Genomic DNA, 15,212 nt, shown 5'->3' on the forward strand with positions numbered 1-15,212 from the left:
CAACTTACACAATCTGTGTCACCTAAGACTTTTAAAAACTACTGACCAAAGAGCCTTAAATCCAACTGAAACATCAGAATTGCAACCGTAAGGTATTGTCCATTTCTGAAAAAAAAAGAATATTACGCCCCTTTTGGAATATTTGGACGTTATTTCAGGCACGCTCCGGCGCAGCAATGACTCGCCGCACGGACCTCTGGGTAGGAAAGTGGATCCGGAAGTCAGACCATTCAAAATGGCGGGACTTACAGAAGTTGTTGCTCGGTGCATGACTCTCGACGAAGAACTGACAGACATCACTGACACGATAGAAAGAAAAGCGATTATTCTCCGACATCTTGATAGAGTGGACTCACTGAACTTTGTTATTCCTGATTTCAAAGCAGGTATATAATTAGGCTAACTTTGCTGGTGTATGTATCATGTTTGAAAATGGCCGAATGACAGGAACGCTGGGTGTGGCACGTGACTTGCATTTCTTGACTGCTGCAGACTTGTCCTATCCGACGATAAACTAAGTGTTCACGAATAGTGTCTGACCCACTGACAAATCTGGCAGTTTCGCGTATGGTTAGACAGAAATCACCAACCCGCCAGCCCCTGTGTCTGACTGAATATTTCACAAGTTGTTATTTGTGGCATGTGACACTTGTTTGCTGTTTTTAAATCTTATGTTTGTTATCATATAATGTTAATAATTTCAATGCCAGTTACAAGAAATGTTAAATCTAACATATTTGTTTATCTTGACTCTGTGGGTCCTGTGAATTTTCAATGGGTCAGATGACATCTGAAACTAACAGGACCCAATGTCCTGTTACTTTGAAACACCATCGTGAACACTGCATTTTCATTAAACTGGTTCATATGGTGTATACCTGATTTTTACTAAAGGAAGTGATATTCATCTGAACATGGGTTCAAGTTTTCATCTAGGGCCGTCTCCAAATCTCTGAGAATTTCTTGTGGTAAACACGTTTTCTGCCGAGATCTCTGATGCGTGATACATAAGGGATGTTTGCATAACTGACCGGTATCTAGGAAGTGGCTCAAGTCTGCGAATGATCAAACTTTTGCAATGTAACGATTATTCGGAACGTTTTTCCGGCCTGTTTGACAGGATTTCCCTTCCTTACACCTAATAACATTACTTTATCGTTATTCCGGAAGAATGGGAGACACCTCAACAAGTCAGCTGTGTACGACCTTGTTTTTCATCAAGCTCAAGAGAGATAGTACGCCTGATTGATCAAGCAGTTTAATAGAGGCATATGTTAGAGGGGAGAGTCCCTTTATTTAAAAACAACAAGCATACATACGAAAAGAACTGTTTGTATTATGTTTTCAGCTGATATCTGTAACTACCGCGAGAATAGGAAACACCAGTTTAACACTTGGTGTAGAGTGAGCAAGTCTCACATAAATGCCATTTGTTTATTAGTATCAAAGCAGCAGTCTTGGTTGTTTTTGGCTTGGGACAGGTCACATGGGAACTCAGTGTGTGGGGCTTTTTGTAGGACCTGATGGCATGGTTTTAGACCACACTCTAATACACAGCGGCTTGTAATGCCAACAACTGCCATCAAGGATCATATATAGTCTGTGGTTGGGTATGAGCATTATGTCAAGGGATGGCGCTAAGGGACTGTTTATATTTGATGGCTAGTGGTGTAGGTGATGTTTTTGAGAGGGGGGTCACCCATTTTGTTCTAGGGGTTCGGGGATAGGGCTGTCATTAATTTTGTATACATGTTCTGGAGGGGGATCCATTGATTTTATACATGACAAGTAGCGGGGATCTCTTACTGTGTACATTAATTTTAGGGGGTGTCATTCACATTACACATGCAACTCCATAAAAATCCTCAAACACTCCAGCCATAAATTATGAACTTTTCCTTTACCCAGTCCTTGATTCTCTGGGTCTTGATGCTATTTATTTAGGTGTGTAAAGGTAAAATCCTCAGGCTGCCATTAAAATTCACATTGAATTGTGGTCAGTCATGTGATACATGGTTTAATAACAAACACCTTTCATGATTCCATGGTTTGGCAAGTTGATACTAGTGCAGGTAATATATTTTCTATTCTATTTGCCACTGCTATCAAGATCTGCATGTGTTGCTCAAAGACAGTGTTCACATTTCTTTCTGGCTGCAAATATTCCTCCTGGCGTTTGCATGTTTGAAGAAGGTAAATTTTCATTCAGTGTATGACCAACTCATTCTGTACATGTATCTAAATACTTTTGTGATACCGTTGGTGCAATAGTTCCTCATCAGACATGTAGGCAGCTACAGAGGTCAGGTTCTTTGGATGTAAATTTGAATTTGTCTGTGTCCAACTTTATAGGGATCTGCATTCTGTACATGGCCATGGTGACATTTGTGTTGATTGTATAGTCTGGCATCAATATTTTCAGGATATTTAGCAAAGGTTTAAGATAAAAAGCCTAGTTGTTAGATGTGAAAAAGAGATAGACAGTAAGTTTTCAAAGTTATGTTAAATTACAGGTCTAGATTGGCTGAATGTTCCGGAACCATTGTCACTGACCAATCAGCTTGCAGGAAAAGTGTTGGTGCTGGATTTCTTCACTTACTGCTGCATCAACTGTATGCATGTGCTGCCAGATCTGGAGTTCTTGGAGTCAAAGTTCAAGGTCAAGGATGGTGTCACAATTGTTGGTGTTCATTCAGCCAAATTCCTGAATGAGAAAGTTACTGCAAACATTCTCAGTGCTGTTCTCAGGTATAACATTGAACATCCTGTTGTCAATGATTGTGATGCATTGCTATGGCAACAGCTGGAGATAAGCTGTTGGCCTACATTCCTATTGGTTGGTCCCAAAGGTCAGTATATCTATGCAATGGTGGGTGAAGGTCATCGGGATAAACTGGAGGAGTTTGTTGGCATAGCACTGGAATATTACAAGGGAAAAGATGAGGTGAACAATGCCGATATTCCACTTAGTCTTGAGAAGCACAAGCAGCAAGGATCACCACTTAGTTTTCCAGGGAAACTGTGTCTGATGGAAGATGGGCACCTAGTGGTAGCAGACACAGGGAACAACCGGGTGTTGGTGCTGGAGGCGGACACTGGTATTGTGCAGGTGTGTATGGGAGGGGTATGGTTGGGTTGTGCATGTGCGTATGTGTAGAAGAATGACTATGAGGGTTTACAAGAGATTGTGAACCCTGTGAGGAGGGATGTCCTGACTCTCAGGGTTCACAATCTCTTGTAAACCCAGGTAGGAGTGGTTTTTCCAGCTTTTAAGCTGTTTTTGTGTAAAATATTTTTTAACGTAATATGCAACAATCAATATCACTAGGCCCCAGTGCCTTATAGTAGATGTTAATGGGGTACATGGTGTAGCGAGTATGGTGACATCACAGGGTCGTAACTTGGCTGAGTTTATGAAAAGCTTGTGCATTCCATTTGTTGCACATGCGCTTCACACAGTACCTGTCTTGTGCGGAACACGTGGTTCATACTGACAAACACTTATTCTTCACAGCGATCCTTCGTAGCCTAGTGGATAAAACCGCCAAGCTAGAGAGCAAAGGGTTGTGGGTTCGAAACCAGGTGTCACCACAATATATTTGAAGTTTACAGTTTTGTGACATTTTACAAGCAGTGATAGCAAGACGAAATTATTTTAAAACCATGCTTTAGAAATTATCAAAGGCATATCCCGGGTATTAACAGATCACATACTGGGGACTTGCAATACAGAGTAACCATATGATACGATCTTGAAAAGACTGAGATGACTTTCATAAGTGAGAAAGGTTCACAAGGGGGATACGATCGGATTGTGCATGTGTGTAAGGGAGTATGATTGGGTTGTGCAGGTGTGCATGGGGTTCTGATTAACTTGTTCAGGTGTGTATGGGGGCATGATCAGGTTATGCAGGTGTGTATTGGGGGTAAGATTGGGTTGTGCAGGTGAGTATGGGGGCACGATCAGGGTGTGCAGGTGAGTATGGGGGCACGATCGGGTCGTGCAGGTGCATATGGTAGTTACGGTCAGGTAGTGCAGGTGTCTGTCTATTAGGGGTATGATCGGGTTCTGCAGGTGTGTATGGGGGATATATTTGGGTTGTGCAGGTGTGTACAGTGCCTATTCTGGGATGCGCGATTGTGTAATGCGCGCTAATAATGATCAAATCGCCCCTCATGAAAACAACAGAGTGCGAACTGTTGCGCATAGTAATTTGCTCCCTACCTAACGTTCAAAAAACATACGAAAAAAGCTTTATATTGACATGGAATGACTTTTTAGATCGGAATCGGCCACACAGTCAAGTTAAGGGACAACATGTAAACATAACAGAGTAACCTTGCTTGGTTAATAAAACCACTATCAGCACTGGGGAAACGAAATTCCATTCATATGAGAATGAAAATAGATCACATTTTCGATGAAGTTATGTTTTGATTAATTGATTGACAGCGTTAGACAATGAACTCTAAACATAGTGCATGTGTACAGCGCTTGCAAAACACAGTTTCGTCGATCTTGTTTAGAACATCAGTTCGTTTTAGCTTCGTTTTCGAAATCAGACAATATTATCACTTAAAGTTGCAGACGACAAATGAATACGAAATTCTTATTTACAACGGTCTGTGGTAATTTGGCGTGAATAGTGTCACGCAAAAGAATCAAAATAGCTGACTTTTTTGCTCAAAATACCACTGAGAAAGCAACAGTGTCAGCCATGTCTCCCCAGACCGAATCATGTGAATTGTAAGGCGAGCAAAACCCCAAGACTGACCCTGGTCCCTCAGACTGAAAAAAACCCAAACCAACCAGAAAAAACGTTTGAAAGAATGGCCATGGCTCTCTCAAAATGAGCTTGGTGCTATGATATGTGACTATTATAGCCAAAATAAAATGAGCAATAATTTCACTGGTTGTTGGTTGCAATAACTTTCGTACGTCCACTGTATTCTGAAAGACGGTAGGGGCGACAAATCCCCCCCCCCCCTAGATTTTCAGTTCTAGAATAGACACTGTGTGCAAGGGTGTATGAGTGGGTTGTGCAGGTATGTAAGGGGTGGTATGATTGGGCTGTGCAGGTATGTAAGGAGTGGTATGATTGGGCTGTGCAGGTATGTAAGGGGTGGTATGATTGGGCTGTGCAGGTATGTAAGGGGTGGGCTGTGCAGGTATGTAAGGGGTGGTATGATTGGGCTGTGCAGGTATGTAAGGGGTGGTATGATTGGGCTGTGCAGGTATGTAAGGGGTGGTATGATTGGGTTGTGCAGGTATGTAAGGGGTGGTATGACTGGGTTGTGCAGGTATGTAAGGGGTGGTATGGATGGGTTGTGCAGGTATGTAAGGGGGTGGTATGATTGGGTTGTGCAGGTATGTAAGGGGGTGGTATGATTGGGTTGTGCAGGTGTGGTTATGAAGAAGGTAGGGAAGGAGGGGTTATGAAGGTGCGTTGGTGGAGGTCATAGTGGTGTGGTATAGGTGTGTACCATCCTTTGTTAATTCATCATTTCAACTGATGTGTCTTGTTACCGCTGCAGAGTGTTGTGGGGGGACCAGATCGAGGGTTCAAGGATGGAGACTTCTCCAGTGCAAGGTTCTCCTCTCCCCAGGGTGTGGCAGCATGGGGGACAGACGTGTACGTGGCAGACACAGACAATCACTCAATACGACTGGTAGGACAGTTATGTTCATGTAACATTCTAGTATTCAATCTAGGAAGGATGTACATACACAAACATATAATCCTTAAAGATGTATAGAATTACTGATAAATGTGACCAATTCCTGGAGCCTTAAAGTAACACTGGATCAATGCCTCCATTTTCAAATCCAAATTCTTTCATTTGTGAAGTTTGCTGTGCTGTTGGCTCCTTTAATGCCATATCATGTCAGTGTTTGTCAGTGCTTCAGCTGATGGCAAAACAATTTTGTTTCAGGTTGACCTGAAGACTAAGACGGTGAGGACAATAGCCGGGACGGGCCAACAGGGGACAGACAAGGAAGGGGGTAGCAGTGGTCCTCAGCAGCCATTATCCTCCCCTTGGGACTTAGTTTTGGGCTGGAGTCAAGGTCAGCTTTCTTAAATCTAAACACTATGTTCTTATGGCAGAGTTTTACTGAATTAAACCCACATCCTACGACACAAAGAAATACTGTCATGTTATTCTTATTCAGGTAAGGATTAACGCACTGCATTGTTGATTGTTATTTAATGACACACACTGCAGTATTCTGGCTAAATGGCGTCAGTATGTAAATTATTGGGTGTGGACCAGACAATTCAGTTATCAACACATGAACATTGATCTACAATCGGGTCACAATGATGTCACATCATGCATCAGCCAAGTCAGGTAGCCTGACCACCGGATCCTGTCAGTCTCCTCTTTTGACCAGCATGAGTTGCTAAAGACCGATCCTATCCTGGATCTTCACAGAGTCAACACTCAACAACCTGTGCTGATTGTGAATAGCATCAGCATGGAAGGGCTGGTCAGGCTTGGAGACCTAGTTGATAACATGTCATAATATCTCGATAACGTAGAAAGCTCCATCCAACATTTCTCTTTGGATTGACAGGTCATCATACAGGTGTGCCTTATAGCATCATGTCATCAATGTTGATAAATAGTCATGTTTAACATGGAGTGTTTACCAGCTTGGCCATGACCATTTCCTCCTTACAGGTGACCTTTCCCCTAGTGTGCTGTACATTGCAATGGCTGGGACTCATCAGATATGGGTGTACTTCCTGCAGGACAGGAAGTGGTACAAGGGCAGGTGAGTTACTTCAATCTCTCGATGTCAGACATTAACTAAGATCTCAGGTTATTTGTTGTGATAAGTTAGGTTAGGGGGTCTGGTAGGTGAGGAAAAAATAATTGGCGTAGTTATGTGGATGTGTTAACACACGCATGATGAAAGGAATTCTAGGCTACTGCTGATGCTTAGGAAACTGGTCGTAGATTCTGGTCATATGTGTCAGGTGATCATAATGCGTAACTACCTTGACTGCATGCCATTTTACACCATCATTGTCTGTAGTTGCACACTGGACACACAAGTCCAGACTTTTTAACAGACTGACATCATAAACCCTGGATATTGTTGAGTATGATGTTTAACACAAACAGTACTAGAGATGTCTCATGTTACCTGTGTTCTCAGTGTTGCCTGAATATGTTGTCCAATGAAGAACAGAGTTATTTACATTTTTTTATGTGGTCTTGTCAGGACAGTGTAACAGTGAGTGTTGCTAGTTATTCTAATTATGCTATCTTTTTACAATATATTTATTTTTGTGGATGTTGCTGAGTAAATTAGGTCAAATTAGAGAGTTGTACGTATTCTGTTTCCTAATGTGACCAAGGATAACAGTTATGTTTCTATATGTTTAACATTTTTTACTGGACATTTAATACCAGATTAATTGAGTTCTAGTCCATTTGGACTGAGGAATTGCAGTTTAACTCCGAAACTAATAAGTATAGCATACTCAATGAAACGCTGATCATAATCAAAACATCATTCCAACACTGAGGTTTTTGCAGATTTTTTGTCCTAATAATGAAAAAGTTGTTAAACAAACTATCATTAAAATATTGACAGAGTTCACTGTTTATTACAAGGGAGGGGTGCAGAGAAGGGCAAAGCCAGGTGTTCAAGAAGCATGAGCACAAGTGCTGAGAATAATTTATTCATTAACCTGACCTGTGCCATCTCCATTCTTTCTTGCACTCCTGGCAGTTCCTTTCTCTGCGACCCGTTAAGGTCGAATAGGCCTTCAGTAACCCATGCTTGCCATAAAATTTGACTATGCTTGTTGTAAGAGGCGACGGACGGGATCGGACTTGGATTGATCACTTGTTGATCTCTGAATTGTCTGGTCCAGACTTTATTATTTACAGACCACTGCCATATAGCTGGAATATTGCTGAGTGCGGCGTAAAACTAAACTCACTCACTCACTCCTTTCTCAGCACTCTTCCCTCTTAACAAATAGTGAATTGTGTCAATGTCTTAATGATAGATTGTTCAACAACTGGTTTATGTTTAGTAAAAAAATTCAGCAAAAAACTAACAGAGGTGGCAGTGTGTTGATCAGCATTTCACTGAGTATTTTATGTTAGTTTTCAAGCTAGATTGCAATTCACCGGTCTGCTTTTGAGCCAAACGGACTATAGAATGAATCCCAATCCCATAGTCACTTATCCTAGATTATTTATTTTCAGTTGTCAGTTACTGGAATATTCCTGAGAGACGTGATTAAACATTAATGCTGACATGTATCCATGGTAATGCTTTAAGAAAGAATGAGTAGTTAATACATTGTGTTGGCTGTTTGACAGTGAGTACAAGGCTGGCACATGTATCCGGTTTGCCGGTTCTGGCAGTGAAGAGAACCGGAACAACAGCTACCCAGCTAAAGCTGCTTTTGCCCAGCCATCTGGCCTTGCAGTGTCTCCACCTGACAAGCTGAACACCCTTTACGTTGCTGATGCTGAGAGTTCTAGCGTACGAACAGTCTTGCTTAAAGATGGTGCTGTGCGAGGGCTGGTGGGTGGAGAGAGAGATCCAATGGTGAGTCATAAGACTGTTCAGCTGTTTCATCAGGTGTGATGAAACTTGTAGCTGGAAAAGAAATCGTGGTGTTCTTGGGATACATTTAGTGGAAAGGAACTCTTCAGGGTTGGAGTTTGAACAGGTCACCAGCGACCTATGTGGGTCGTAAGAAGAAACCTGGGCCTTGATTTTTTAATCTATCCCAACACTAAGATAGTCGTAAGTGCCACACATAAACATGATTAACCTACGACCATCTTACCGCTAGTAGGTTAACATTTGTTTAATCAAGCCCTTCTATGTGAACTGTGTAGATACTTCCTTCACTGATTGTGTTCAAGTGTTGTGTGTTTATGGATTCTTACAATACTGAATAACAAGAGAGTACCATTGATTTCTGGAGCTTGTATGTACCAAAGAATATGAAGCTCATGAGATGTTTCATCCATTTATGTGATTTGTTTTCAACTCTAAAGGTCATACTAATTTTAAGTGATAAATTTTTCATAATATGATTTGAGAAATAATTGTAAAATCTTGTTTCCTTGTAGAATTTGTTTGCTTTTGGTGACAATGATGGAGTGGGTGTAGCTGCGAAGTTGCAGCATCCCCTGGGGGTGGCACTGGCCGGTGACGAGGGACCATTGCTAGTAGTCGACTCCTATAATCATAAGGTGAGCTTGTCAGCTGCTGTAAGTGTTAAGCAGCCAGTGTAGAGGAGTATACAACTCATGTTGGGGACGTTCTTTGTTCTTTGGAAATAACGACTACTAAAACTAAAATTTTGAACAATTTTTTAGAAGAGGCATATATGTTGTATCACAGATATATCCCTCCTCTAATATTTGTTGTGTATGAAGCCCTTCATTGCTTGTGTCCCTGGTTGTGCTGGCACTGTAACATAGGCATCAGCAAAGGACTTGTCACACTACCAGCGTACCATTGCTGGTGTCCCTGGTGTGCTAGTACTATATCATACTAGCAACTTGTGATGCCTTATTCGGGTTGTGTAATTTGTTTTCACACATTGTTTTCAGCCTTGTGGTGTTCCTTGTTAAACATGTCTCCAGGAACCGATGCTGGTTTTAAGACGTGATTATTTACTTGGTGGGTCAGGCTTGGTGACATGTTTGCCTGCATAGCATCTCAGATCACTGAAGACAAGCTGACTCACTTGACACTTGTCATTGTATGCAGATTGTATAGATTGATGCTCATGCAATTTAAACACTATTGTCTGGGCCAGATTATTTATAGGCTGCTGTCTTATAGCTGGAATTTGACAGACTCTTTCTCATTGAACTAGCCCCCGGTATACATGTGCTATCTACTTCAGCTGAAGAGTATTGATCTGAAGACAAAGGAGTGCACCACTGTCATTAGTCTATCTGAGGAAGGGAGGCAACTCAATGAACCTGGGGGACTCTGTGTGGACACAAGAAAGGGGATGGTTTATATTGCTGACACAAACAATCATGCCATCAAAGTGTATCACATGGAGAAGAAGAGCCTAACTCAGGTAGCTCACACATTTCATTCATTACTTGCATTCAATTTATCATCTGAATAATCCATGTGAACATGTCATCAAAGTGTAAATCAGATTTAGACTCCATAATTTTAGATCATACTAATTTTCATTGGATTTAGGACCTCCATTGGACCTAGGACCTCCATTGGACCACCATTCAGTTTGTACTTCTTACTTACAATTAAGGTCTTGAGTCTCATATGGTACCTAAAATTATATTGTCAAGTGCTTAAGTTTGCATAGATCAAAATTATTCAGCCTGTACGTCTTCTTATACTTTGTTAACTGCTTGACATTTCAAGTGATGATGTTATGTTTCAGCTCCCTATTATTGTGGACTCCTTCCCTGAGAAGTCAGAGAAAATTGACTCTGCAGATGATCCTGCTCCTGTCGACGGTGTGCATGCAACTGTAGCAGTCAGACCTGGTGGCCACCTTGACCTGAACTTGACAGTTGACCTTGATGTGGATAATCACTTAAATGAGGAAGCACCTAACTCTTGGAAACTCCAAAGTCAAGGTACAGACCAGTTTGTTGTTTCATTGAGGGGCTCAAAAGTACTTTCCTTGGGAATTACTCAGTATTGATTGTGCAAATGTAAGATGTACAAGTTGTATCTCCCTTAGTATTGAAGGTATGTCATTTTGGACAGAAGTTTGAAATTGAACGTTCATTAACATTTGTCCTGTGTTTGAATCCTGCATTGTGATCTTTAGATTGTCAGTATCATACTCATAGTTGTGGTATTTTTCTGTGTGGAAAACTTACATGCTTATCATGCTTCAAGTTGTGACATGAAATCACTCAGAATTCTCCTTTTGATCCTTGATACTACTCTTTGCAACACTTAGCATCTGTTGATGATGCATCACATTTTCACATGAAAATATGCTTACTGTGATTGTCTAGTAGCATCTTTTGATTGTCTAGTACAGAAGTTGGAAAGACCCATATACTTTGCTTGTTTTATGTACTCAATATAAAATACTGCTCACTTCTGCTCCAGAGCCCACATATATCCATATACATAAATATTGGGAAACCAGTCAGAAGTCACAATCACCTTGATAAGCACCTATCTGGCCATTCTTGATATCTCCCAATGAATTTATTTCCTCCCTTGGCTGGCTTTTTATCCAATCAGGTGTCTATGCTGAAAAGTTAAGCGTACCAATCACAACTCACATTTGCTTTTTGAATTATCTAACTGATTAAACTTGGCGACACAAATGATGGAAAGTTTCCAATCTTTCGTAACGGAGACTTAGCTGACTGGCTACTGCCGAGAATGCAGAGCCAGCAAAGGGAGGTATTAAAATTGTCAGGCTGAATCCAGATGCATCCAGGGTATAGTGGAGAGTTAACATATATTCTGGAGGTATTGAGGATGCTAACTGGCTTACGAAGCATCCCAAACCTTGACCAAAATCAGAAATAAGTTGTATTTTTCATGATCATGCTGTTTATGTTCAGTAATTGTTTTCAATACTTTATTGAAATTGACTATTCATGTGCTTCGACTGTAGTGCTTTTAATGCCTGAAGTGAAGTTATCCCAGCAAATATGAATGCTATTCACTAGCATATATTTCTTGTTATATTAATGCATATTGATATATAGTATTCCCAGAAATTATTGAGAATCATGTTGCGTCATGTAACTCATTACGTTTATTAACTTCTGGCGTTTTACTTACATAAACATGTTAAAACATCATCCTTTTACAGTCTCAGTCTTGTTTTAGTACTTTGTTAGACCTCCTCGCTCAGCAATGCATGCCTGAATACGCCTAGGCACACTACCCATCAAAGTTTGTAGGTAATCGTGTGACAGGGTATCCCAATATTGGACCACCTCGGCCTTCATATCTTCAATATTTCTCAGTCCCTTTTGGTTTATTCTGTCGTTCATGACTCCCCACACATTCTCAATTGGGTTTAGGTTTGGGCTGTAACTGGGCCAGTCTAAAACTTGAACATTTTCGCCCGACAGCCACTGTTTTGTGTAGCGCGCAGTGTGTTTTGGGTCATTATCATGCTGGAAAATCCAATCATCTTCATACAATGTTTGTGCTGTCGGAAGAAGGTGACCATTTAGAATGTCAACGTATCTTTCTTTTGTCAAGTTTCCCGTGAAAACACACAATGGCGTCACTCCGCGAGCCGATATGCCACCCCACGTGAAACTTCGGGCTATGTTTGGGTCGCTGGTAGATAGGTTTGACAGTATCTTTGGTCCAAATTTTCACACAATTAGGGAAAAGCCAAACAGAACTTTCATCTGAAAAGAAAACATTATCCCAATCTTGATTTTCATGAGCCCGACACCAGTTTAAACGTTTTTCCTTTTGTGCATCTTTCATCAACGGCGAGGGAATTCCACGTTTTTTCACCCAATGAAGTCTCTCTAATTCTTGCCTAACTGTTTCATTGCATACCTGAGGACTTCCTCTGCTAATCATTTCATTTCTGATGTTCTCAACACTTTTCAATTTGCCCCTACTCACAATCTGCCCAAGTCTTCGGCGATCCACAACACTGAATTTCCTAGGCCGACCTGCCCCTGCTTTGTGCTCTGTTCTGTATACTGTATACAGAGGAATACCATGTCTACAAGCTAACAAGCCTCACCCCTTTCAAAATCATGTAGAATGAGCTTTCTTTTCTCTCTTGTTGTAAATTCTGCCATGTCAACACAGGAAGCCGTCTGCTCAGACAAGGGAGATAACTCTTGACGTAATGAGCTGCCTTCTAAGCCTTCAAGAGTTGTCTCCCTTATTTAGTATGCTTAGTGCATAGTGAAAGCCCTTTTTCCAATCTTAGCATCATTAGAAAATAAACAAAGATTTTCTCAATAATTTCTGGGAACACTGTACATGTGCTAAATATTAAGGTCGTCCAAAAATGAAATTGATCTATTTTTCTGTCCATTAATCCATGTAGTAAGTATATTTGGTACGTCCTTTTTAAACATTGCTTGTCTGTCTTTACAGATAATCTTGGAACACTCATTATTAATAACAACAGTGTATCTAAAGGAAAACTCCGACCTGAAACTAACCAACGCTTCATACAGCTGCAAATTCCTACCTCTGAAGAAAAACAGTGCAACTTGACCTTCACCTTCCAACTGTTTGTGTGTGCAGCAGACAATACGTGTAGCATAGTGAAGAAAGTGACATTGCTGCCTCTAACGCTGTCCCAAACTGCTGCAGAAACATCTGTGGCAGACATCAGTCTTTCTCTGAAATCTTAACACTGGACAGTACAAGAACACCAGATGCCAGTCTTTCACTTGGACTTTCACTGACATGAGATATCAGATGTCACGCTTTTACTTGGATTTTAACATCAGACAGTAGACTAAGAGGTGAACCTTTGACGCAGGTTTTATGATCAGATGTCAGGATTTTGACAGCAGACATGTGATGTCAGCCATCTGCCTTTCATTTGAAATTTTGCAACAGATAACAACCATTTGCCTTTATCTTAGAGCTGGACATTTTGCAACAGAAGCATAGAAGTAAGACTTTATCATACAGCATATGTCAGCTTGTGTCACAGATCTCAGCAGAACAACAGCAGGCGTCAACCTTTGCCAGAGATCTTAGCAACACACAACAGAATTACAGCAGATGTCAGTACGCAAGTACCTATGTACAGTGTTGTTCCACCATTTAGTGGCTTTTATACTATTTAGTTGTCCTATCATATGTGTTTTTTACCCACATACACAGCATGCCTGGAGCTATTCATATGCATTGACTATGGTGCTTTTAATGCCTAAAGTGAAGTTATCCCAGCAAATATGAATGCTGTTCACTATCATACATTTTTGTTATATTTATGCATATATCAAACAGTGAGATGTGTTCTGGAATATATCCAGTGGATTAGCTGTATATATTTTGCATTACTGGTTATGACAATCAAAGGCTATAGGAAGCAAATTGATGCTTCAGTTTATTTAAGCAGTTCTGTGATACACAGGGTTTTAAGAGTTTATGGGCTGATATTCATCCCCAAGTCTGCACAATGTTTAAGTTTTGCAACTGCATCTTGTAGTTTTCGTATTATTGTAAATATGAAATATTTTTACATTAGTTTTATTCTTATCAAGGTACCCATGAAGACCCAGGTTAGATTTGGTCTTAAGTAACCCAAGCTTGCTGCAAGAGGCGGCTTACAGGATCAGATAGTCAGGTTCGCTGACTTGGTTGACATTATATCCCAAATGCATGGATCGATGTTCATGCTGTTGATCACTGTATTGTCTCGCCCAGCCTCAATTATTTACAGACCACTGCTTAATAGCTGGAATATTCTTAGGTGCGGCATTAAACTAAACTCACTCATTATTTTTTTTCAAAATGAAAAAAAAACCCCAAAAAACAGAAAATTACCAGTGGTAGAAAATAATGGTATTTTCCACTTTTCCACTAGAGGAAAATAGTTTAAATGTTATCCCTGGAACTTTAATTCTCAGACTACAGAATTTTTATTAGAAACCCATTATTTCGGTTTTGCTTGATATGGTCAATATCCACAAGCAAGCCAAACAGTACATCAAAAAACTCCTGAGGCTCACTAGACCCATGGACAAATTCTGGTGGTTGCGTCTGCCAAAGTTTATCTTCAGTTATTTTTTAGAATGCAAGGTCTTGTCCCTCTTTTATAACCATAAACATTATTTTCGAAGCAGATTTTCCACACTTACAGTCATGAGAAATGTTTCAACTATATTTCAAAAGTAGTCCTGGGAATCCACAACAATTAAGATTTTGTCCTTCTGATTTAATCTGACAATTAATTGTTTGGTGTCAGTGTCAAGTTCTGAGTTTTTGCGACCTTTCTGGTCAAATGGTATGTTTACTGACCTCCAAAGACATTGATGATTAACCTGTACACTTCATCTTGATCATGATTAGTCATTGTTCACTACAGTGGTGCTGGTTGAAGCTGGACGCTCATCATCTACAGGTGATCAGGATCCATAGGCTGTGGTCCATCTCCTGGTTCTCTTTACATCTGAATGCCAAAGGGAAATTGCTGCCCTAGGATCATAGTCTTTCAAGGGAACTGTGCAATTAGCCACAGTCATTAACCTTGAGAGAGTCTGAG

The 15,212-nt window shown here is 40.6% G+C and overlaps 1 protein-coding gene across 1 annotated transcript; it reads left to right on the top strand.

Annotated features, from left to right (window-relative positions):
* The first annotated feature begins 216 nt into the window (after positions 1-216).
* Positions 217-14,490, top strand: LOC137265612 (NHL repeat-containing protein 2-like). Its single transcript, XM_067801044.1, has 10 exons — positions 217-386; positions 2,514-3,109; positions 5,536-5,670; positions 5,935-6,067; positions 6,685-6,778; positions 8,347-8,578; positions 9,112-9,234; positions 9,897-10,079; positions 10,413-10,611; positions 13,085-14,490. Exons 1-10 carry the CDS (start codon positions 236-238, stop codon positions 13,345-13,347), a joined length of 2,109 nt encoding a protein of 702 aa, XP_067657145.1. The 5' UTR covers positions 217-235; the 3' UTR covers positions 13,348-14,490.
* The last annotated feature ends 722 nt before the right edge of the window (positions 14,491-15,212 follow it).

Source organism: Haliotis asinina, chromosome 15 (genome assembly GCF_037392515.1).
Source record: "Haliotis asinina isolate JCU_RB_2024 chromosome 15, JCU_Hal_asi_v2, whole genome shotgun sequence".
Classification (NCBI taxonomy): Eukaryota; Metazoa; Mollusca; class Gastropoda; order Lepetellida; family Haliotidae; genus Haliotis; species Haliotis asinina.